General features: G+C 52.2%; 1 protein-coding gene across 4 annotated transcripts in view; it reads left to right on the plus strand.

Moving 5' to 3' along the window:
- Positions 1 to 20,060, plus strand: part of MAPK8IP2 (mitogen-activated protein kinase 8 interacting protein 2) — a 29,134-nt gene extending 9,074 nt beyond the window's left edge. The window contains exons 1-13 of one of the 4 annotated variants that reach the window (XM_042948240.1): positions 1,492 to 1,525; positions 6,501 to 6,665; positions 11,698 to 11,803; positions 13,102 to 13,383; positions 13,543 to 13,636; positions 13,732 to 14,988; positions 15,250 to 15,325; positions 15,457 to 15,629; positions 15,763 to 15,872; positions 16,531 to 16,635; positions 16,780 to 16,850; positions 18,788 to 18,886; positions 19,312 to 20,060. In XM_042948240.1, coding sequence (XP_042804174.1) covers positions 6,574 to 6,665; positions 11,698 to 11,803; positions 13,102 to 13,383; positions 13,543 to 13,636; positions 13,732 to 14,988; positions 15,250 to 15,325; positions 15,457 to 15,629; positions 15,763 to 15,872; positions 16,531 to 16,635; positions 16,780 to 16,850; positions 18,788 to 18,886; positions 19,312 to 19,384 — 2,538 coding nt within the window. In that variant the 5' untranslated portion in view covers positions 1,492 to 1,525; positions 6,501 to 6,573 and the 3' untranslated portion in view covers positions 19,385 to 20,060. Of the gene's footprint in view, positions 1 to 1,491; positions 1,526 to 6,500; positions 6,666 to 10,508; positions 10,729 to 11,697; positions 11,804 to 12,764; positions 12,842 to 13,101; positions 13,384 to 13,542; positions 13,637 to 13,731; positions 14,989 to 15,249; positions 15,326 to 15,456; positions 15,630 to 15,762; positions 15,873 to 16,530; positions 16,636 to 16,779; positions 16,851 to 18,787; positions 18,887 to 19,311 lie in introns of those variants that run through there. The other 3 variants (XM_042948239.1, XM_042948241.1, XM_042948242.1) reach the window with 3 other exon arrangements.
- Positions 20,061 to 20,940: the final 880 nt, after the last annotated feature.

Consider the following 20,940-nt stretch of genomic DNA (forward strand, 5'->3'; position numbering starts at 1 on the left):
AGGATAAAACCTCTATTTAGAAAAGGCAACATGGGAAATATATCAGTCTATGGTCTGTGGCAATTTCCAAATCCTATTAAGCATGAATAATGAAGACCTCTACCCTGGAAGAAGAGAAAGTTACTTGTTTTGAAAGCTCCCAGCTCTGTCCTTTGGGGTTCTTCCTTGTTTTATGCTTCATGTTCACATCTGGAGAGGGCACTGAAGAGTATTCTCTTGTATACTACACAGCAGGCTGCTTGTGTAGAATAACTTGGGGGAGGGACCCTATCGAAGATTTCTGGAACTCTTTCTCTGAGTCGATCCTCTCTCTCTCTGTCTGAAAATTGCAAATACCTTGGCCTCTGCAAGCTCTAACTCTGTCTTTTAAACTCATCATGACTGCCACACTCTGATTTCTGGAAGTTCCTGCAGTCCAGAAGTTCCTCTATGTGGAAAATGAGGGCAATCATAGGCTTTATGTCATTGATTCCCTTAGGGAACACAGTCCTGTGCTGTCCTTTGTCCAATGTCTGAAAATAGTTGCTCCCTATATTTTGTTCAGTTTTCTGGGGTTTCCTACACACCCCCTTTGGAAGGAAGGAAAGTCTGATAGCAGTTATTCCATAATGGCTGGAAGCCATTTAAAAAATAATAAATGATTCTTTAAAAATCATAAATAATTGTTGAATGTTATAAAATTCACATCTATTGAGATGCTTATGCAAATTTTCTCTTAGTCCATGAATGTGGTGGGTTACCATTGGAAGTGAAAGTGAGATATTGAACCATCCTTGGATTTCTGGGATCAGAATGCATTTACAAATATAAACTGTTGAGTTTCATTATCTAGTATTGTGTTGGGAATTTTGTATATATGCTTGTAAGTGAAATAGAGATATAATTCATTAATTTTCTTGAGCTAGTCTTACATGTTGTAGTTTCTTTTCTTTAAAAAAATTTTTTTTAATGTTTATTTATTTTTGAGAGAGACAGAGACAGAATGTGAGTGGGTTGGGGCAGAGAGAGAGGGAGGCACAGAATCCGAAGCAGGCTCCAGGCTCCGAGCTGTCAGCACAGAGCCCAACGTGGGTCTTGAACTCACGAGCTGTGAGATCATGACCTGGGCCAAAGTCAGACGCTCAACCAACTGAGCCACTCAGGCACCCTTATAGTTTCTTTTCATAAAATGAATGCAAATGTAATATGGCAAGCTAGATTCCTAAATAGAACTTCCTGATGAAAATGTTTTGGGCTTTTTTTTTTTTTTTTTTTTTTTTTTAGATATAGAGAGAAAGAGAGAGCATGCGAAAATAGGAGAGGGGCAGAGGGAGACAAAGAGAGAATCTTAAGCAGCCTCCATGCCCAGTGTGGAGCCCAACGCAGGGCTCAATTTCACAACCATGAGATTGTGACTGGACCTGAAATCAAGAGTCAGATGCTTAACCAACTGAGCCACCCAGGTGCCCCATAAAATGAAGGATAAACCGAAAAATAACAAGTGTCGGCAAGGATGTGGAGAAAAAGGAATCCTCGTGCATTATTGGTAAGAATGCAAACTGGTACAGCCACTGTGAAAACAGTATGGAGGTTCCTCAAAAAATTAAAAATAGAAATACCGTATGATCCAGTAATTAATACTGGGTATTTACCCAAAGAAAACAAAAACACCATTTCAAAAAGATATATGCACCCATATGTTTATTGCAGCATTATCTAGAATAGCCAAGATATGGAAGCAGCCAATGTCCAATGATAGAAGAATGGATATATACACACATATATTTTATACACACATACATATAAAATATATATACCCACATACATGTACACATATAATGGATTATTACTCAGCAATGAAAAAGAATGAGATCTTGCCATTTGCGACTACATGGATGGACTTTAGAGGGTATTACTCTAAGTCAAGTAAGTCAAACAGAGAAAGACACATACCATATGATTTCACTTATATGTGGAATCTAAAAAACAAAACAAACAAAAAGCAGAAACAGACCCATAAATACAGAGAACAGACTGATGCGGTGGGGGGTGGGCAGAATGGGTGAAGGGGAGTGAGAGACACAGGCTTCCAGTTATGGGATAAATGGGAATGTAAGGGAATACAAGGTAGAGCATAGGGAATACAGTCAGTGGTCTTGTAACAGCATCGTGTGATGACAGATGGTGAGCACAGCATAATGCTTAGACTTGTCCAATCTCTATGTTGTACACCTGAAACTAATGTAACATTATGTGTCAGCTATACTTCAGTAAAAGAATGTAGGACAAACTGTTTTCTTAAAAAGTGTTTTCAAAAGTCATTGATGATCTAGTAAGAAAATAAGGGACGAAGTAAGAAGGGAGGCCAGAGGGGCAGTGGAGCACAGCATACTGTGTTTGATCAGAGCCATTTGATGAACAGAGAGAACTTGGATTGGGGATTTATAGCCTATGGTATGAATAAATAGTTAAATAGTGTCCTCCCCCACAGTGCATACCCACCCAGAACCTCAGAATGTGACCGTATTGGGGTACCTGGTTGGCTCAGTCAGTGGAGTGTGCAACTCTTGATCTTAAGGTCATGAGTTCAAGCCTCACCTTGGGCATGGAGCCTACCTAAAAAAAAAGTGCCCTTATTTAGAAATAGTGTCTTTGTAGATAAAATTAGTTAAAATAAAGTCACACTGGATTAGGGTGGGTCCTAATCCGATTACTGGTATCCTTATAATAAGAGAGAAATTTGGGCACCTGGGTGGCTCAAGTCATTAGGTATCTGACTTTGGCTCAGGTCATGATCTCACATTTTGTGAGCTCGTGCCCTGCTTCAGGTGAGTTCGGGCTGCACTTCTGGTGAGCCCCGTTTCTCTCTCTCTTTCTCTCCCTCTGTCTCTCTGTCCATGCTCACTTGTGTCCCCCCCTCAATCAACAATTTTTTTAAAAAATAGAGACTAATTTTAAAAATAGGGATATTTGGACACAGACACAAAAACCTAGGAGAGAAGCTCATGGGACAATGTAGGCAGAGACTGGAGGGATGCATTTATGAACCAAGGAGCTGGAAACCACCAGAAGCTGGGAAGAGGCAAGGGAGAACCCTTTCCTAGAACCTTTGGAGAGAGTCTCGCCCTGCTGACATGTTGACTTGGGGCTTCTAGCCTCCAGAAATACGAGAGAACAAATTTTTGTTGTTGAAGCCACCAACTTTGTGGTACTTTTTAATGGCAGCCCTAGAAAATGAATATGTACCCTTTGAAACGCAGAAGACAGAGACAAATCAGAGTCTGTTAAGGAGGAGAATTTAATAAGAAACCAATCCTCTGCAAACCTTGGACTTCAAAGAGTTAAACCCTCAGTATTAGGGTGAATTAGAGAAATACTCTGTCCTTCGGGGAGTGCAAAGAAAATTATTTCAAATTTGGGGTGAAGTGAAGTGTGTGTGTGTGTGTGTGTGTGTGTGTGTGTGTGTGTGTGTGTGAGTGTGTGTGTGTGTGTGTGTGAGTGTGTGTGTGTGTGTGTGTGTGCAAGAGAGAGACAGAGATGCTGAAAACTTAGAAGAGGAAGCTGGCCCTCATGTAGGTTGGCAGTTCAAGTTCATATGGTCAGGGTGCTCCAAGAACCCTTCGATGGGACATTGAATATAGAGTGACCTCAGGTTGCTAATGCTTATAGGTGCCTGGTAGACAAAATACAAACTCTCCCTGGTGGTTTCTACCTCCTCCTAGGCCACAGAGTTTCCCACGAATGCAATCCCAAGGCTAATGGGCATCCCTAAGTTAAAAAAAAAAAGGTGATGAATGATAATGAGGGATCATGAGAACAAACCAGCAGTAACCACAGACAGTACGCTTCAGGTAATGGAATTATCAAATGTGTTACAAAAGGCCTATGTTCAATATCATTTAAGTAATAAATGGTAAGGCTGAAAATATGTGTGGAAACTTAGAAACTATGAAGAATAATCAAACTTTCTGAAAAGAAGTTCCAGACAGAAGTTCTAAAATGAAAGTTTTAATTTAGTTTATGTTTCACTTGAATTTTAATTTCAAATAAATGTAAAACTCAGTGCGCAGCTTGAATAACAGCAAATAATAAACAACTGAAGAGTGAATGCATGAACTAAGAGATAAATGAGAATCAATTATCCTGGATATTGCCTGGAAGATGTACAGGCATTAAGAGCCACAGAGGCTAGAATGAGAAGGTCCACGGGGTCTGAGTGGGGCCCCCGGTGAGAAAGAGGAAATGCGGGAGGCGATATTCAAGGACACATTGGCTGTGAAATTTCTAAACTGAGGAAACTATATGGAGAAATCCATATGGTTAAGAGGCTCAGGGGGAGCCTGGGTGGCTCAGTTGGTTAAGCGTCTGACTGTTGATCTTGGCTCAGGTCACGATCTCACGGTTCATGAGTTCGAGCCCCATGTTGGGCTCTGAGCTGACAGCCTGGAGCCTGCTTAGGATTCTCTGTCTTCCTCTCTCTGCCCCTCCCCCTCTAACTCTCTCTGCTTCTCTCTCTCTCTCTCAAAAATAAATAAACATAAAAAAAAGGTTAGTAAACCTCAGGCAGAAAAAAAAACAAAAACAAATGGACACCTAGATCCACTGTATTGAAACTTCAGAAACCCAAAGACAAAGGAGAAAGTCCTAAATGAAGCTGGAGAGGAAAGAGAAATGGTCTTCAAGAGAATGGGGGACTGAGAAATGACTTCTTGCAGCAACAAGGCAATTCAGAAGACAGCAGAATGATACCTTTGAGATGTTGGTGGCAACAAATTACCTGACCTAGATTTCTGTATCCAGTAAAATGATTTTTGGGGAGTTAGGGCAAAATAAAGAATTTCCTAGACAAATGGAGAGTTTACTGCACAGAGCTCCCAATTAAAAAAATGCTAAATATTGTATGTCAGGCAAAAGGAAAGGGTATCACAGGAAGGTCTGAGGTGCAAGTAAGGAAGAATACATAAAGAGGTAAACATTTGGGTAAATCTAAGTAAACATTGACTCTTTAAAGCAAAAATAACAATTCCAGGGCACGTGGGTGGCTCAGTCAGTTAAGCATCTGACTTCGGCTCAGGTCATGACCTCACAGCTTGTGGGTTTGAGACCCTCATCAGGCTCTGTGCTGACGGCTCAGAGCCTGGAGTCTGCTTCAGATCTGTGTCTCCCTCTCTCTCTGCCTCTCCCCTGCTTGTGCTCTGTCTCTGTCTCTGTCTTTCTCAAAAATAAATAAACATTAAAAAAACTTTTTAGGGGTACCTGGGTGGCTCAGTCCGTTAAGCGTCCGACTTCGGCTCAGGTCATGATCTCATGGTCTGTGAGTTCCAGCCCTGCGTCAGGCTCTGTGCTGACAGTTCAGAGCCTGGAGCCTGCTTCGGATTCTGTGTCTCCCTCTCTATCTGCCCCTCCCCTGCTCATGCTCTGTCTTTCTCTGTCTCAAATATAAGTAAAAACACTAAGAAGAAAAAAAAAAACCTTTTTAAAGCAAAAATAACAATTCCTTGTGTGTCTCTAAAAGGAAAATTAAAATGTACAATGAAATTTAATTGGGACTGCAGTGAATCCAGGTAGAGTCTTCTAGGATCTTTATGCTGTTCAGGAAGAGGATAGAAACATCCATTAACTTTAGGCTTTGTTAAGAGTAAACTGGGTGTCATAAGTAAAAGGGTGCCTTAGATCAGATTCTTTCAAAAATAGGGGCTGGGACAAGGGTTCAGGGGCGAGTAGCTTATTTGGAGGTACAGGAAATGAAGGTGACAGGGTGGGAGGAGGAGGCGGGGAAGAGAAAAAGGGGCATCATGCCAGTGGCCTGGTCCTTGTTATCTAACCTGTAGTCTGTGCTGCAAGATTGATAAAGGCAATTTTTGTCAACCAAATAAGGTAATTATGCTGGAATTTCTAGGGTAGCAAGTTTGTGAGTGGAAGAGGCCTTGTACATCTCCACTCTGGGCCTCCCACAACCTTTCAGGACCTCTCCCTGGTCAGGCTGACCACTGTCTAGTGTGTCTTTGGGAAGGACAGGGGAAACTTGAGAAGCCATTCTCACCAAATATTCCCCAGCCTGATATTTCCTGGAGTGCTTTGCTGGGGTAGTCCCTTTGCACTCATCACAACAAATGGGAAGGTCTCTGAGATTCATGTTGTCAAGGCTCCAGTATAGTCCCATGTGGGACAATGATACTGGTCAAGTGTGAAGACTCATGTGAAAACGTACAGTCCTCTTCTGTATTCAATTTTTATGTAACTGTCTTTGGGTGTCCTACTCTGTATGAAGAAATGTTTTAAGACATTGAGATTTCAGAGATTGTTGCTATTTCCTAAGAGTAACAATCCCTTAAAAAACTTCAACTCTGATTTATTGTCATAACCATTTTCCTTATTGGTAGAAATCTGTTTTCTGAAAGGCATAACTGTTTGTGAGATTCCTTTCTTAAACCATAAAGGATATTCTTTTACTGTCTTTTTCTTGAAGGCATAACAATATCTGTAAACCCCATGACTTTGGATTCCTTGTTTATTCCTAGATTTTGCTTGTTTGCTGATGGAAATGATCCAGAAGAGAAGGAGACATTGATGATGCAAGAGAGAAGAGCTTGAATGGCAATGAGAACAATGAGAGGGTCACCATACTGGAGATCTGTGGCTTTAGAACATGGCCCCCAATTCCTTGACACTCCTCCTACTGAGAGGTGGGTCTATGACCTCTCTCTTGAATCTGGAGGGTCTTGGGACTACTTTGACCAATAGGTATGAAGGTAATATAGCAGAAGTGATGCCATATGACTTTCAAAGCTATATCATAAAAGGCCATGCAGCTTCTGCCTGGCCCTCCTAGGATACTCACTCTGGAGGAAGCCAGCCATCTTGTAAAAAGTCCAGTTACCCTGAGACTATACCATGCCAGAGAGGCCAGGTGTAGGTGCTGGTTGACAGCCCCAGCTGAGCTCTCAGTCAATAGTCAGTATCAACTGCCAGCCTTGTGAGTGAGCCATCTTGGACATCCAGGCCAGCTGATCTCTGACAGTAACCACACCACACCAAAAGCCCCAGACAAGGACTTTTAAATCCCAAATTTATGACTGCAAAACTGTAAGCAGAATAAAATGCTTTTAAAAAAATCCACTAAACTTAGTGATAATTTTCTACACAGCAATAGTAATTGGAACAGGCTTCTTATTGGGTCAAAGAATTGTGGGTGTCATTGTGATAATAGTAAGAAAGCAAGAAAAGTAGGAGGTGTTGGTCAGAGAACTGGATGCCTAAAATCAAAATTCAGGAGGTGGTGGGGCGCCTGGTGGCTCAGTCGGTTAAGCGTCTGACTTCAGCTCAGGTCATGATCTCGTGGTCTGTGGGTTCGGGCCCCACGCTGGGCTCTGTGCTGACAGCTCAGAGCCTGCAGCCTGCTTTGGATTCTGTGTCTCCCTCTCTCTCTGCCCCTCCCCCACTCACACTCTGTCTCTCTCTCTCTCTCAAAAATAAATAAACATTAAAAAAAATTCAGGAGGTGGTGAAGTTATTGGTTATGACAGCATTCCCCATAAAGTGTGGCTCTTAAGCTTTTCATCCTTTTTATAGATTTCTGTTCATAGTTTCAGCCATTGGCATTTTTGCTTTTTTTGTGTGTGGGACTTCTATGGTATATGAACAGAATAAAAGCAGATTAGTTTGCACTTATTTTCTGATCTATGAGAAAATTGTCAGAAAACGTCCTCTGATTTTTTAGAATTGATCTGTGCTGAGGATTGCTGAAACTGTGTTGCTATTTCAATTTTCCCACATAAGTCCAGTCAATTTTGTGTTTTGTAGTAACTGTCCATACCTTAGTGGACCATAGAGCAAACCAAATTATTAAAGTGGTGGAGTTGTTTAAAGGAAGGAAAAGGAGTCTGGAAGCACACTGACAATGGGTGGTTAGGAAGGCAAGAGGAAAACCAATAGTGCATGGGGCCCACAGGCTGAGGGAAGAAAGAACTTCAAGGAGGGATTGATCAGCTCTCTCTCTGGATCTGTTATTTCATCCATACAAGGATGCTATGAGGATCACATGAGGTGACGTGTAGATTTGAAGAAATGTAGGAGATGTAAGGAGCATAAACTCCTTCAGGAGACTTTGCCTTTTCATATCAATGTATCTCTGAGATGGAAAGAGCAGAGTCCTGAGGGTTTGGGAGGAAACGGGTCCCAGGGTGAGGAGCAGGGAGAGAAGGAATATTGAATGATCATGATTGGGATCTGGGTCCATGCCTAGAGCTTTACATGTGTTATCTCACGTGATCCTCATAGCATCAGTGTATAGATGAAGAAACTGGGGTCTGTAGGATTGAGTAACTTTCCCATGTTCAGAGAATTGATGGCAAGATAAAGATTAGTACCACAATCTCTCAGACTATAAGGCTGGTGACCTTCCATTTGTGCTCTGGGGGCAAATGGAAGACTTCACAGGTAAAATTAGGAGTGGGAGCCCCAACTTCATGACCTTTATACTCCTGGAATCCGCAGGTGTATCATCTGATAAGAGGGAGGGAAGTAAGTGGAGAGGCTTGAAGAGGATTGTAGGAGTGATAATTTGAGATGGAATTTAGACATATAAGGATTCAAAGTTGGTGCAATTCCAGGCAGAAGTAAATCCTGAGGCTCTTTATGGGAGAGGTTGCTAGAATTGAAAGAGTTGAAGACTGTTGACTGATCAGAAGTCAAGGAACTGTCTTACCATGGTGGTGTTGGATGGACCATTTATGTGGATGTCTAGTTTCACGACAAGACAGGATTGAAAGGAAGTCTGGGAAGTTGGGGTAAAAACTCTGTGAATTCTAGGGAGTGATCTGGAGTTTTGTGGGGGAAAGTCATGGAGTTGTTAATATGTCCAGACTCCTTGAACCTCAGAAATGAGGAATGTTCTTAGTGCTCCTAAAATTGAAAAGACAGCATGCAGACAAGGACTTAATGCCCCATTTATGGACTGGTGAAGTCCATAAGCCCTCTCATTCATTCATTTGCTCACTCACACATTTCCTGAGCATGTGCTGTGTTCCAGGCACTGGAGGTTCAAAGAAGAACCTCTTTGGAGGTTCAAAGAGAGATAAGATAGTGTCTCTGCTCTCCTGTAGTTCTCATTCATTAGGGAGGATAACATAAACTATTAAGTACCATTCTTAGAAAAATACCATAATTGAGATGAAATGTAAATTGTGATTAGGCACAAAAGCAGGCACAGTCTACCCTTGGCCATAGGTCTTCTTTCCCAAAGAATGATGTTGCCCTTCCCAACTTGCAAGAGCTCCTTCTGCCTTGTGGTTTCCAGGCATTAATCATTCAAGAGCCACATCCTTCCCACAGAAATTAGACAAAGAAATGTCAGCGCACATAATTTCCATCAAGGGGGGAAAAGGATACTTTCATGGCACTCTTGTTGAAACTCCAGCTTCCTTCTTTAGCCAAGTCTTCTCCACAATGTTTCCCTAAACTGCCCCTCCAACCTGTCTGTGTCAACTGTACTCATAACACTGATCTGCCCTCCCCCTGCCCCAATACCTGCTGACCCTGACCTAATCTAACTCTTTGAGCTCCATTTCAACCATCGCTCTCCCCACACAGCTCCGTAACAAGCCAGAACACGTCAGTATCCTGAACAATGCCAATCACATAGTTGGTGCTCAAGAAATAGTTTTTCTAGTTGAATGAACATAGCATCAGGGTTATCACCCAATTCCCAACAGTACCTCGGTCCAGTCTGCGTAGTCTGTACTGTGTCCTGAAAGTTCCGTGTTAGTCTCAATCAAGCATCCTGTGTGATTAACTTCGAATCCAGCCAGCTCAGCATCCCCGGGTCAGATGTATCTGTCCAGCACCGATCAGCAAGATTTGGGAGAGCAGCTCCTTCAGCTGTGATCAGCTCCCGTCAGGGAAATAGCTCCTCCAGCCCAGTCAGCACGTTTTAGGGAGAAATCTCTGGCGGCCCAATCAGCACCCTTTGTGGGACAGCTCCAACCAGCCCTGATCAGCACCCAGAGGCGGACAGCTCCCTCAGCCCCTTAGGACCCGCAGCCAGCCCAGCCTCGGTCTCCATCCCCTCAGACCCAGGCTTGGGACCCCAACTCTTCTGATTCCTCCGGACGTCAGCTCAGCTCCGGGGCGGCACCCGCCCCTCCACGAGCCCCCACAATCCAATCCCACGGTTAACCAGAGGTCTGTGGACCCAGACAGCTGCCTTCCTCCACTTTCCCACCGTAGGGTTCTCATTTAAGGGTCTCACTCTGTGTCTCCCCACCCGCAGACCCTCCTGTACATATACCTAACCCTCATCCCCGCCAATCCGCTTCTCACCTGCTCCCCCCACCCCGAAAAAAACCCCAAACCCGACCGCTCCCGAACCAGAGCCTCTCAGTCAAACCATCTTCTCTCCTCCAACCAGCTTCCCCGCCGTCCCCCTCCCTCCCTCCCCTGTCCCCTCCCTCCTCTCCCGGATCCTCCCTCCCCTCCTCCCCTCCCCCTGCGGCGCTGCCGCTCGCCTGCCGCGGTGTCCTGGCAGGGTGTCGAGGTGTGTCGGCGGGCGGGGTGTCGCAGGGCGTGTCACGAGGTGACTCGGGGAGGGCTGAGGACCGAGGGAGGGAGCGACGAAGGGCGTGCGGGGCCGTCGCTCCGCGCACCCCTCCCCCCGCCGCAGTCGGCAGGCCTTTCCCCGGAGAAGATGGCGGATCGGGCGGAGATGTTTTCTCTTTCCACCTTTCACTCGCTGTCGCCGCCAGGCTGCAGGTACGCACTCTGGCGCCCCGGGCCTCGGCAGGCCCTTATCTTCCTACAGCCCCCGCCCCGACCCATCCCCAGCCTCCTCCGACCCGGGCCTGCCACCCCACCCCCATCGCCTTTGGGGACCCAAGCCCCAGTCCCCTGTCTGGTCCTAAGGCCTCTGACTCCTGTACATCATCCTCCTTCCCTTCAGGGTCTATTTTTGTCCGCCCCTTCTCCCCCTTCTCCAGGCCTAATGCCCCTACCCCCATATCCCGCTAGGACCCTGTGCCGCACCCAGCTGGGGCAGCTGACCCCTCAAGGGTGGAGGACCTGGGTTGAGCCTTTGAGGGGCAGCTTGTCTGGGCAGGATGCTGAGCCGCCCTCTGTGCTTGGCAGTGTCCTTTTGGCCTTGCTGGGCCTCTCTTTGCTGAAGGCCTGTCTTGGCCTGTAAAGCTCCGGGAGGGAGAGAGTTGAAATCAAGCCTGGAGCCCTGGGGGAAGGGACTGAGGTGGGGAGAAGGTTGGACCTTTGGGTGTAGACCTGCCTTAGACAGAATGGGAGACAAAGTGGCTAGACTCTGCTCTCAGAGCAGGCCCACCTGAACGCACCCCCCCCTTCTGCTGCTGCAGCTTCAGCTCCCCCTTCCCCCCCTTCCCCCACTCTGCTCAGACTGACTCCCCTGGGGCTGAAGCTGTGACCCAGAGGGGCCTGTAGCCTGGAGGAGAGAGGAGGAGGGGGTGGGGAGGATTGGGGGGACAGATGGCTCTTCTGGACTGGTCATCGCTCAGATTGTGGGGGATCCACTGAAGAGCAGAGCCTGGGGTTCAAGGTGATGGCAGGATGTGGATCTGAGAATTGGGGTTTCTGGAGACCATGGGGCTTAGCAGCTGGGGGTTCCTCCTTAGGACCAGCCTCCAGACAGGGAGGGAGTCCAGGGGTGGTGGCTCCCTCAGGAGCCCTGTCCTTGCTCTCTGACCCTGGTCCCCTCCCCAGGCCCCCCCAGGACATAAGCCTGGAAGAATTTGACGATGAGGACCTGTCTGAGATCACCGATGACTGTGGCCTGGGCCTCAGCTATGACTCGGACCACTGCGAGAAGGTGGGAAATGGGCTGGGGTCATGGAACCCTGTTAAGGGAGAACCTCACTTCGGATCTGTTTAATGCTCACTTGGAGTTTTAGGGTGGGTCTGCGCTCAGCCTTGAAATAGAAATCCTTTGACTCCCCCCTCCCTTTTGGCCTCCTGGTCCAGGGTCTTCCTTGATATCAAACCTCTCTTTTCTCAGACTCTATGCCCTCCACAGAGGGCTGTCCCTAGCATTCCTCCCCTGGCCCTGTCACTGGGCTAGCTTGGGGGAGGGGAGGCGTGCCTATGGTTTGGGTGCCTTCTGTCTTCAGACTACTTTCTAGGAAGATCTAACCCCTTCCAGCTGCCATCTCCTTCCTAACCCTATCCCCATCTCTCAAGCTTCCATCTATCTGCCCTACGTCTCCACCCCTAATCTTTTCTCCTCCCCATCTCCCCCTTCTTCTTCTCTTCTCCCTCCCTTTCTCCACGTTTTTGTTTTTACTCACTCTAGAACATTTCTGAGGAACTCCCATGTGGCAAGTGCTGGGGGCTTCCAGGTGTGTGGAAGGAGAATGGGACCAGTGTGCCCCTTGCCCTTGGGAGCTTCTAACTCAGTAGGGGAGAAAGTCATAAGAGGCAATGGCTGGCTGCCTGAGTATCAAGGACTGGGCTCCTAGGTGCACTGAGGGGGAAGGGAACTCAACAGAGACTGAAGCCATTAGGGAGACTTTCTGGTGGAAATGGCACACAACCTTGCCCTTAGGGACGACTAGCTGGGGTTGGGCAGGTGAGGGAAGTAGGGAGTGGAGGAAAGTGATTAACTGTGTCAAAGGCCCTGAGGTGGGTGCAAGCTTGGCTTATCCTGGGCTGTCTTCATGCATTCCACTTAGCATCCACAGGCTAAGTCTTGTTTTCGGTGTAGGGTACACAATATGGACACGGCCCTGCTCTGGTGAGGCTTGCAGCTTGCTGGGGGTGTAGAGTAATTGTGAGTTGTGTCAAAGTGCTATGAAGACAGGAGTGTTGGTGTCAAATGTGACGAGGTTTGGGAGCAACATGAGGATGGCAGGTGGGTTGCGGCCGCTCTGAGAATTTCTGTCACTTAAGCTTAAGAGTCTGGGCTCTTAGCAAGAACTGAAGGGATCCTTTTGTATCTTATGCGGGTTGAAAAACAAACAAATAAACAACTGATCAGTTGATGGGGAGCAGAGTGAACTGGAGTCTTCCCTCCCTTAACTTACAGTTTCCTGCTTTCCCCTTTCCTGGCACCTGGAACCGCCAGTCACTATTGAGCTCTGGCCCAGCTCTGCCTGTCCCTCCTTCTTGCAGGACAGTCTCTCCCTGGGACGTTCGGAGCAGCCGCACCCCATCTGCTCCTTCCAGGACGACTTCCAGGAGTTTGAGATGATCGATGACAATGAAGAGGAGGAGGAGGAAGAAGAAGAGGAGGAGGAGGAAGAAGAGGAGGAAGGAGAAGGGGAGGGCAAGGAGGGAGGAGGCCCTGGCTTAGAGGCCCCTGCCCCAGAGGAGGCCCTGATCCCCTCCCCCTCCATGGAGGAGCCCCACAAGAATCGGCCCACCACGCTCCACCTGACTACACTGGGAGCCCAGGTGAGCACCCAGACCCACCTACAGCACCCTGGAACTAAACCTGTGTTTCCACCATCTGGAACTCTGCTCCCCACGACAGCCTGTCCTACCCCTGAGAGCTGGAGACCCTCCTGGGCACCACTGTCTTACTGCTGTTCCCCCCCAACCCCCCCCCCCCAGGACTCCCTGAACAACAATGGAGGCTTTGCCCCAGCGCCTCCAGCTTCCTGGCAGGAAACAGTCCTGTGCTCACCTCCCCAGGAGCCCCTCAGAGGTTAGCGGGGTGGTGGTGCTGGTGGTGGGGTCACAGGAGGTGGGGGGGAGGAAGGGAACCTGGTGGGCTTGCTGACATATACCCCTGCTCGGCAGAGTCACCCGCCCCCCTCCAGCCCACAGACGCGAGCCCCTGTAGGGCACAGTCGCCTGTGCGCCCAGGCTGCGATTGCGAAGGGAACCGGCCGGCGGACCCCCCCGCGCCCTGTGGGGCCTCGCCCTCGTCAGATCCTGGCATCGAGGCCGACCTGGGCAGCCGCTCCAGCGGGGGCCGCGGAGGCCGGCGCAGCAGCCAGGAGCTGTCGTCGCCAGGCTCCGACTCGGAGGACGCTGGGGCCGCACGCCTGGGGCGCATGATTTCCTCCATCTCCGAGACGGAGCTGGAGCTGAGCAGCGACGGCGGCAGTAGCAGCAGCGGCCGCTCCTCGCACCTCACCAACTCCATCGAGGAGGCCTCGTCGCCTGCCTCCGAGCCCGAGCCCGAGCCCGAGGCCCCGTGCGAGCCCCCGCGCCGCCCCGCCTTCCTGCCGGTGGGCCACGACGACACCAACAGCGAGTACGAGTCAGGGTCCGAGTCCGAGCCAGACCTCAGCGAAGACGCCGACTCGCCCTGGCTGCTCAGCAACCTCGTGAGCCGCATGATCTCCGAGGGCTCCTCGCCCATCCGCTGCCCTGGCCAGTGTCTGTCCCCCGCGTCGCGTCCCTCGGGGGAGCCCGTGTCGCCGGCTGGCGGGGCCACACAGGCCCCTGAGGCGGCTGCGGGGCCGGGCGGCGTGGAGCTGGTGGACATAGAGACGCTGTGCGGGCCGCCGCCGCCCGTGCCCTCGGCACCCCGGCCTGGCCCTGCGCAGCCCGGGCCCTGCCTCTTCCTCAGCAACCCCACACGCGACACGATCACGCCGCTGTGGGCCGCTCCGGGCCGCGGTGCCCGTCCTGGCCGCGCCTGCTCCGCCGCCTGCTCGGAGGAGGAGGAGGACGACGAGGAGGAAGAGGAAGAGGATGACACTGAAGACAAGGCGGGGCCCCCTGGGGGCCGGAGCGCGGGCCCCGCGGCGCCGCTGGACGCCTCGCTGGTGTACGATGCGGTCAAGTACACGCTGGTGGTGGACGAGCACACGCAGCTAGAGCTGGTGAGCCTTCGGCGCTGCGCTGGCCTCGGGGAGGACAGCGAGGAGGACAGCGGCGGGGAGGCCAGCGAGGAGGACAGCGGCGGGGAGGCCAGCGAGGAAGAGACAGCAGCTGCACTTCTGAGTGGCGGTCAGGGCCCGGAGGACGCCTCCCCAGACAGCCCTGACCTCACCTTCTCCAAGAAGTTCCTCAATGTCTTTGTCAACAGCACATCTCGTTCTTCCAGTGAGTGGGAAGTGGGGGAAGGGGGATGGTCCCGGGGAGCAGGCAGGTCCCCAGAGTGCGCCCAGGGCAGCCTGAGGTCCCTCACGGGGCGGGGACGCCTGCGGGGATCGATGCTCCTCCTCGCCCCGATGGGCTGGTTCCCTTTCCCTCCCTGACTCAGGACGACCTACAGCAGACTGTTGGGGGGAGGAAGTTGGCCAGGCCTTCAAGTACTTTCCTTTCCCACCTCTGAGTCTGTCTTTCCCTGTCTCTGTCACTCAGGCACCGAGTCCTTTGGCCTTTTTTCCTGCTTGGTCAACGGGGAGGAGCGAGAGCAAACTCATCGGGCTGTCTTCAGGTACTGCCTCCTCACGTGCCGGCAGTGATCCCCAACCTTGGTCTGCAGACACCGTTGGGCCCGCGGGGGGGACGCATCCCAGCCAGTGCTGCCCCTCCTCCAGTGATCTCCCACCTCTGACCTCATCTCAGGTTCATCCCCCGCCATCCGGATGAACTGGAGCTGGATGTGGATGACCCGGTGCTGGTGGAGGCCGAGGAGGACGACTTCTGGTTCCGTGGCTTCAACATGCGCACAGGGGAGCGAGGGGTCTTCCCTGCCTTCTACGCCCACGCGGTGCCCGGTCCTGCCAAGGACCTGCTGGGTGAGGTCCCATCCCCGAGGTGTAGTTTGCTACCCAGCCGCCCTCCTCCCCTCCCCCCCCCCCCACCACCCGCCCCGCCACTGGCCTGATCTAGACCCCTTATGATACTCCCCTCCCCTCCCCACCCCTCCAGGGAGCAAGCGGAGTCCCTGCTGGGTGGAGCGGTTCGACGTGCAGTTCCTGGGCTCTGTAGAGGTGCCCTGTCACCAGGGCAATGGCATCCTGTGTGCAGCCATGCAGAAGGTCAGTCTGGAGGCAGGGGTCCACCTCAGTCCTGTAGGCTTGCACAGCCTCTGGAGGCCCCAGGCCTCTGACCATAGAGGGTTCAGGTGGGGCCTTGGGAGCCTCAGGGGGCAGGGATCCCAGCTCTGATTCAGAGGCCTGGTCAGAGGGCAGAGCTTGGCAGCTGCCTCCCAGCACCTTGGGGTCTCTTGGCGGGCTCAGTGGGACCTCTGCTTTCCTGCAGTCCATCTTCTTTTTGTCTGCAAATCAAGACCAACTCTCATACGTCCTTTCCTCCGTCATTTGCTCCCTCATTTGTTCTTAGTCAACATTTAATGAGCACCTGCCCTCTACTGGTCCTGTGACTGAGTAGAAAAGCAGCGGAAGAGCAGGACGGCCCTGTGCCTGAGAACTCCCATCCAGCTCGTGGGGTGGGCAGTGAGGAGGCCTGGGGTGGTGGGAGCTGTGGTCCTGTCTGGAGGAACAGAAGGAAATGGCAGGCTTTGTGCAGAGAGGTGACCAGGTGGTCCTGAGCCTAAGGAATGGCCAAGACCCCTGGCTCACACGTTCGAGAGTCAGTGCCAAGAGCGTTCATCCATAATGCAAATGTTGCACCAAGGGGAGACGAAGACACCCTTGTAGGCCCTTGAGACCCTCTCTCCCCTAACTTCTTCCCCAGATTGCTACTGCCCGGAAGCTGACGGTCCACCTGCGTCCTCCTGCCTCCTGTGACCTTGAGATTTCCCTTCGGGGGGTCAAGCTGAGTCTAAGCGGAGGACCTGAGGTGGGGGTGTAGGGGTCTGAGGCACAGGGGAGGCTGGGGACGGGCTAAGGCAAGAGGGTCCGACGGAGGGAGGGTGGCAGGGGTGCCAGGAGTGGCTCCAGGCCCTCCGTCTAACTTGGCAGACACCTGCCGCCTCTGCTCTAGTTCCAGCATTGCAGCCACTTCTTCCAGATGAAGAACATCTCCTTCTGTGGCTGCCATCCCCGCAACAGCTGGTGAGAGCCTTCTCTTCCTCAGAGCCCCCATAAAACCCCAGGGCCGCCCCTCTATGATTCCCGTCCTCCACCGCCCTGACTGCCCCGCCTGCAGCCACGTGGCTCTGTGAGTTGAGCCCTTACATGGCGCCCGCTCTGCACTGGGCTCAGGAGACACGGACAAAACAAGCTCCCATCTGGTCCGGGTGGGGAGACAGACACATAGACGAGTCAGCACTAGAAGCATCTATCGGGGCCTGGCAGATGTCGCTATGGGGCTCCAGTGAGCAGACCTGTAGAGAGGTGGGTGAGTTCTCTTGGGACTCAGGTGGGGACTGGCAAGCATTCTGTGAGCCTTGGAAGACAAGTAAGTAACGGGGCAGGTCTTGGTAGGGAGCCAGGTGAGCCAAGGCTGTGGGTGGGGGGTACTAGGTGTCTTGGGGAACAGCTGGAATGAGGCTGGAGGGACACTAGGAGTACCGGTGGCCTTTGACTCTGTCAAAGAGCTTGTATTTCATCCCGTTGGCAGTGGTGTCACTGAGTGTGACTCAGTTGGGTTGACCAGCTGGCTTGTCAGGATGCAGAGCTGGAGTAGAGTGTCAGGGCTCAGACCAAACAGCAGGGCGCTCGGGCACCACAGGACTGGTCTGCATGGAGGCCACACCTGCACGGGCGGCGGGCTGAGGGTGGCACTACCGGGAGGGAAACTGCATGTGCCACAAGCTCAGGTCTGGACACCTAAACACGACCCAAGCGCAAGCGCATGAGAGAAGGATGGTCAGACCAGTGGTTTAGGATGCAAGCAGTGGAGGTGGTGGGTGGAGGGGAGGGGACACAGGAGCTGCTCTCCTGGCCAGGCCTTCCTAATACGCATTACTCCGGAACTCGGCGCAGTCCTTCACGGTAAGGAGGCGCTGATGAAACAGCGTTAGGCCAAGGGGTAGCTCACTTCCTTGTGAAGGAGGCAGCAGGTCCGGAATGTGCCGGATGAAACAGGAGTACGTGGCTTGTTAGGTCGCAGATCGCCACAAGTACTCCTGCGCTGCCACAGACTGGCCGTGCGTCCTTGGGCAGGTTTCTGACTGCCTCGGCGCCTCATTTCCATCATGTAGAGACAGTAAACGGGACACTGACCTCACGGAGCTGTCGTGAAGTTTATGTGAGGTGAGAGCAGGGAGGGCGGAGGGCGGTGCCCGGGACTCGGTAGCCCCATCGAAGCGACGGTGACGATAAATGCGACTGAACGCGGCGTTTGAGATGCGGCTCTTCACCGACAGCACGAGCATGCTGTTTTGGCCGTGACGCTGTCATGTGGATTCCCATGTGGCAGAACCACGGGAGCCCAATGCAGTGTGATGTGGGTTGGATGGGCCACAGTGGGGGAGACTCCAGACTCATGCCGCGGGGCTCTGACAGGCTCTCCCTCTGGACGGTAACTTTCGTTAATGTCTTCGCGAAGAGAACAGGGCAGATTCAGGGAAGAGCTGGGGCGGTGACTGAAAGGTTGTGACAGAACCAGAGTGGGAGGTGTCTCTCCATGAAGAGGGTTTTGCGGGTTGAGGGCCAAGGCCACGCCCCAAATCAGAGCTCAGATAAGAGCTGCAAGAGTTGGCAGGACCAGAGATGGGACGGTGCAGGCTCACGTGACTCACATCTAGAGGGCAGGAGGGAGGCCCTGCCGTGTGCTCTGGGTGGGGAGCCACGGAGGCGGGTGGCCCTGGCGGGGCACCCCTGTCGTGGAGAAGGCAACACAGGCCACTCACTCCTCTTAGGTGCCGAGCACTGTGCTTGCACTAGAGCCCAAAAAGTCACCTTGAAATGTGGAAGTCCTGTGACCCACACACTGTCCCCTCCCCTTACTCTCTTCCGGAGCCCTCTGTCCCTGACTCCTCTCCAGATCTTAAGGGGGGCCTGAGGTGTGTGTGCTCTCACGTTCTTCTGCACCAACTCCCCTTCAGCTATTTCGGCTTCATCACCAAACACCCTCTGCTGAGCCGTTTTGCCTGCCACGTCTTTGTGTCCCAGGAGTCCATGAGGCCCGTGGCCCAGAGTGTGGGGTGAGCTGGGGGGGGGAGGGTTGGCTGGGGGGCGTGTGGGACGCAGAGCTGGTGCGTGAGTGCCCGGCGGGGGGTGGGGAGAGTAGGGCTGGGAAGACGGGCAGGGAGGTGAGGTTTGTGGGGAAGGCCCGGCATGGGGTGGGGAGTTTGTAAGGGAGTGAGGGGAAGGCCAGATGAGGAGCCGTAGAGCTGGAGAGTGGGAAGAAGTTGACGGAAAGCAAGTCTGCAGACGTGGGGCAGGAGCCTAGGGGGAGGGTGCTGGGGGTGGAAGAGGCACGTTGCCCCACGGGCCTGGAGAGCTGAGGAATGGGGTCCAGGGGTGACACGGGCAGGCCCAGGTGGGTGAGGAGGGAGAGCGTGGGGCGTGGGGGTGCGGGTGACTCAGGTGGCCCCGGGTGGCTGGCGGATGACGCTCTCTCCCCCAGCCGCGCCTTCCTGGAGTACTACCAGGAGCACCTGGAGTACGCCTGCCCCACAGAGGACATCTACCTGGAGTAGCCGCCACCGGGCTCCTGCTGCGGGTGCAGCTGGGGCTGGGCGTGTCTCAAGAAGCCACTGCGGCTTTGGCAAGAGCTGGACTGGGGGCACGTGGGAACTGACGTCCAGGGAGTTTCCTCCGTGCTCCCCAGGGGCTTCGGGAGAGAGGAGTCCGCACCTCTCCACTTTCCCTCCGATCCGTTCTTTCTCTCTGTGTCGCCCTCATCTGCCCCTTGACCTCCTCCTATCTCCTTGTTTCTGTCTCTGCCCCTCTCTGTGCCTGCAAACTCTCACCCTCTGCTCTTCACTTGGGGTCAGAACTGGGAGGGTTGTAGAGGAAGGAGAGGCTCTAGGTGGCCAGTGGCACCAAGCTCCCAGGTGATCCCCTCCTGCCCCTCCCCTGTGATTTATAAAGGAATTTTAATTTTTATAGTGAATCTCAAGGGATTATCCCATCCTTGACCACAGGGACAAAGAGAGGGACCCCCAAACTGCCCTCCGTGGAGCTCAGGGGGAAGCAGGGAGGGGTTCCCCAGAAGGGGCTTGGGGGAGATTAGGAGTAGCTCTGGACGCTTACCCCAAGCCCCCAGACGCTAGGAGGAGGGCGCCCGCCCTGGCCCTGGTCGCACCAGCGTCCGCTTCGCCGCTGCACACTCCCCGCAGTCTAGCGCCTCAATAAACTCTCTGCTTGGTGTGACACTGGCTGTTTCTGGGGGACGGTGGCACAGATAAGGGACTGGGAGCTGCCCCTGGCAGTGGGGACCAAGACTCCACGTTGATGGAGTCGTGAGAAGTACTCTCCAAAATCATGCCGTGGACCTTCCTAGGGATTCTCCCCAAATGTGCTGGATTGGCCAGGGAGGAAGCTGGGCCCAGAGAAAGAGAGGGGGCACTGGTCACACCTGTGTGTTCCTCTGTCCACACCAGAGCTCCAGGCTGGGGGTGGTGGTCACATGGGGGAGCTGGTATGGCTCAGATCAGTGTGTGCGTGTGTGTGTGTGTGTGTGCGCGCGCGTGCGCCCATGGGTGTATATGCACGCTTGTGAGTGTGTGAGAGGGAGAACAGGGGGTCAGTCTGTTTCAATCTTAAAATTGGTGTTGAAAAATTTTTCACAGAAATCCAGAAGAAGAAATGTGGCTATTTGTCACTAGGCCTCTAGCTGGTTGTAGATACTATCTGCCGGAGAATGGGTTTCCTGTCCCCGGTCCCCAGGTGAGCCCCAGATCTTGGGTGCTGAGGTCAGCGTGACAGGCAGGGCCTTCATGAGGGTGGGTCTGGGTCCTTCCCCCAGAGCCAGACCAGTGCAACCAACACTAGGAAGATTACAGGGCAAGTTATGAAATGAGAGTGAGTGATGGGAGGGTTAGACAGATTCACTGCATATAAATTTAAAACTAGTGTCTATGAAAACCACATGCTGTGGGGATGCCCGGATGGCTCAGCTGGTTGAGCATCTGACTCGATTTTGGCTCAGGTCATGATCTCACGGTCATGAGTTTGAGCCCTGCATGGGGCTCTGTGCTGACGGTGCAGAGCCTGCTTGTGATTCTCTCTCTCCCCACTCGCGTGCTATAAA

Source organism: Panthera leo, chromosome B4, assembly GCF_018350215.1.
Source record: "Panthera leo isolate Ple1 chromosome B4, P.leo_Ple1_pat1.1, whole genome shotgun sequence".
In the NCBI taxonomy this organism is placed as follows: Eukaryota; Metazoa; Chordata; class Mammalia; order Carnivora; family Felidae; genus Panthera; species Panthera leo.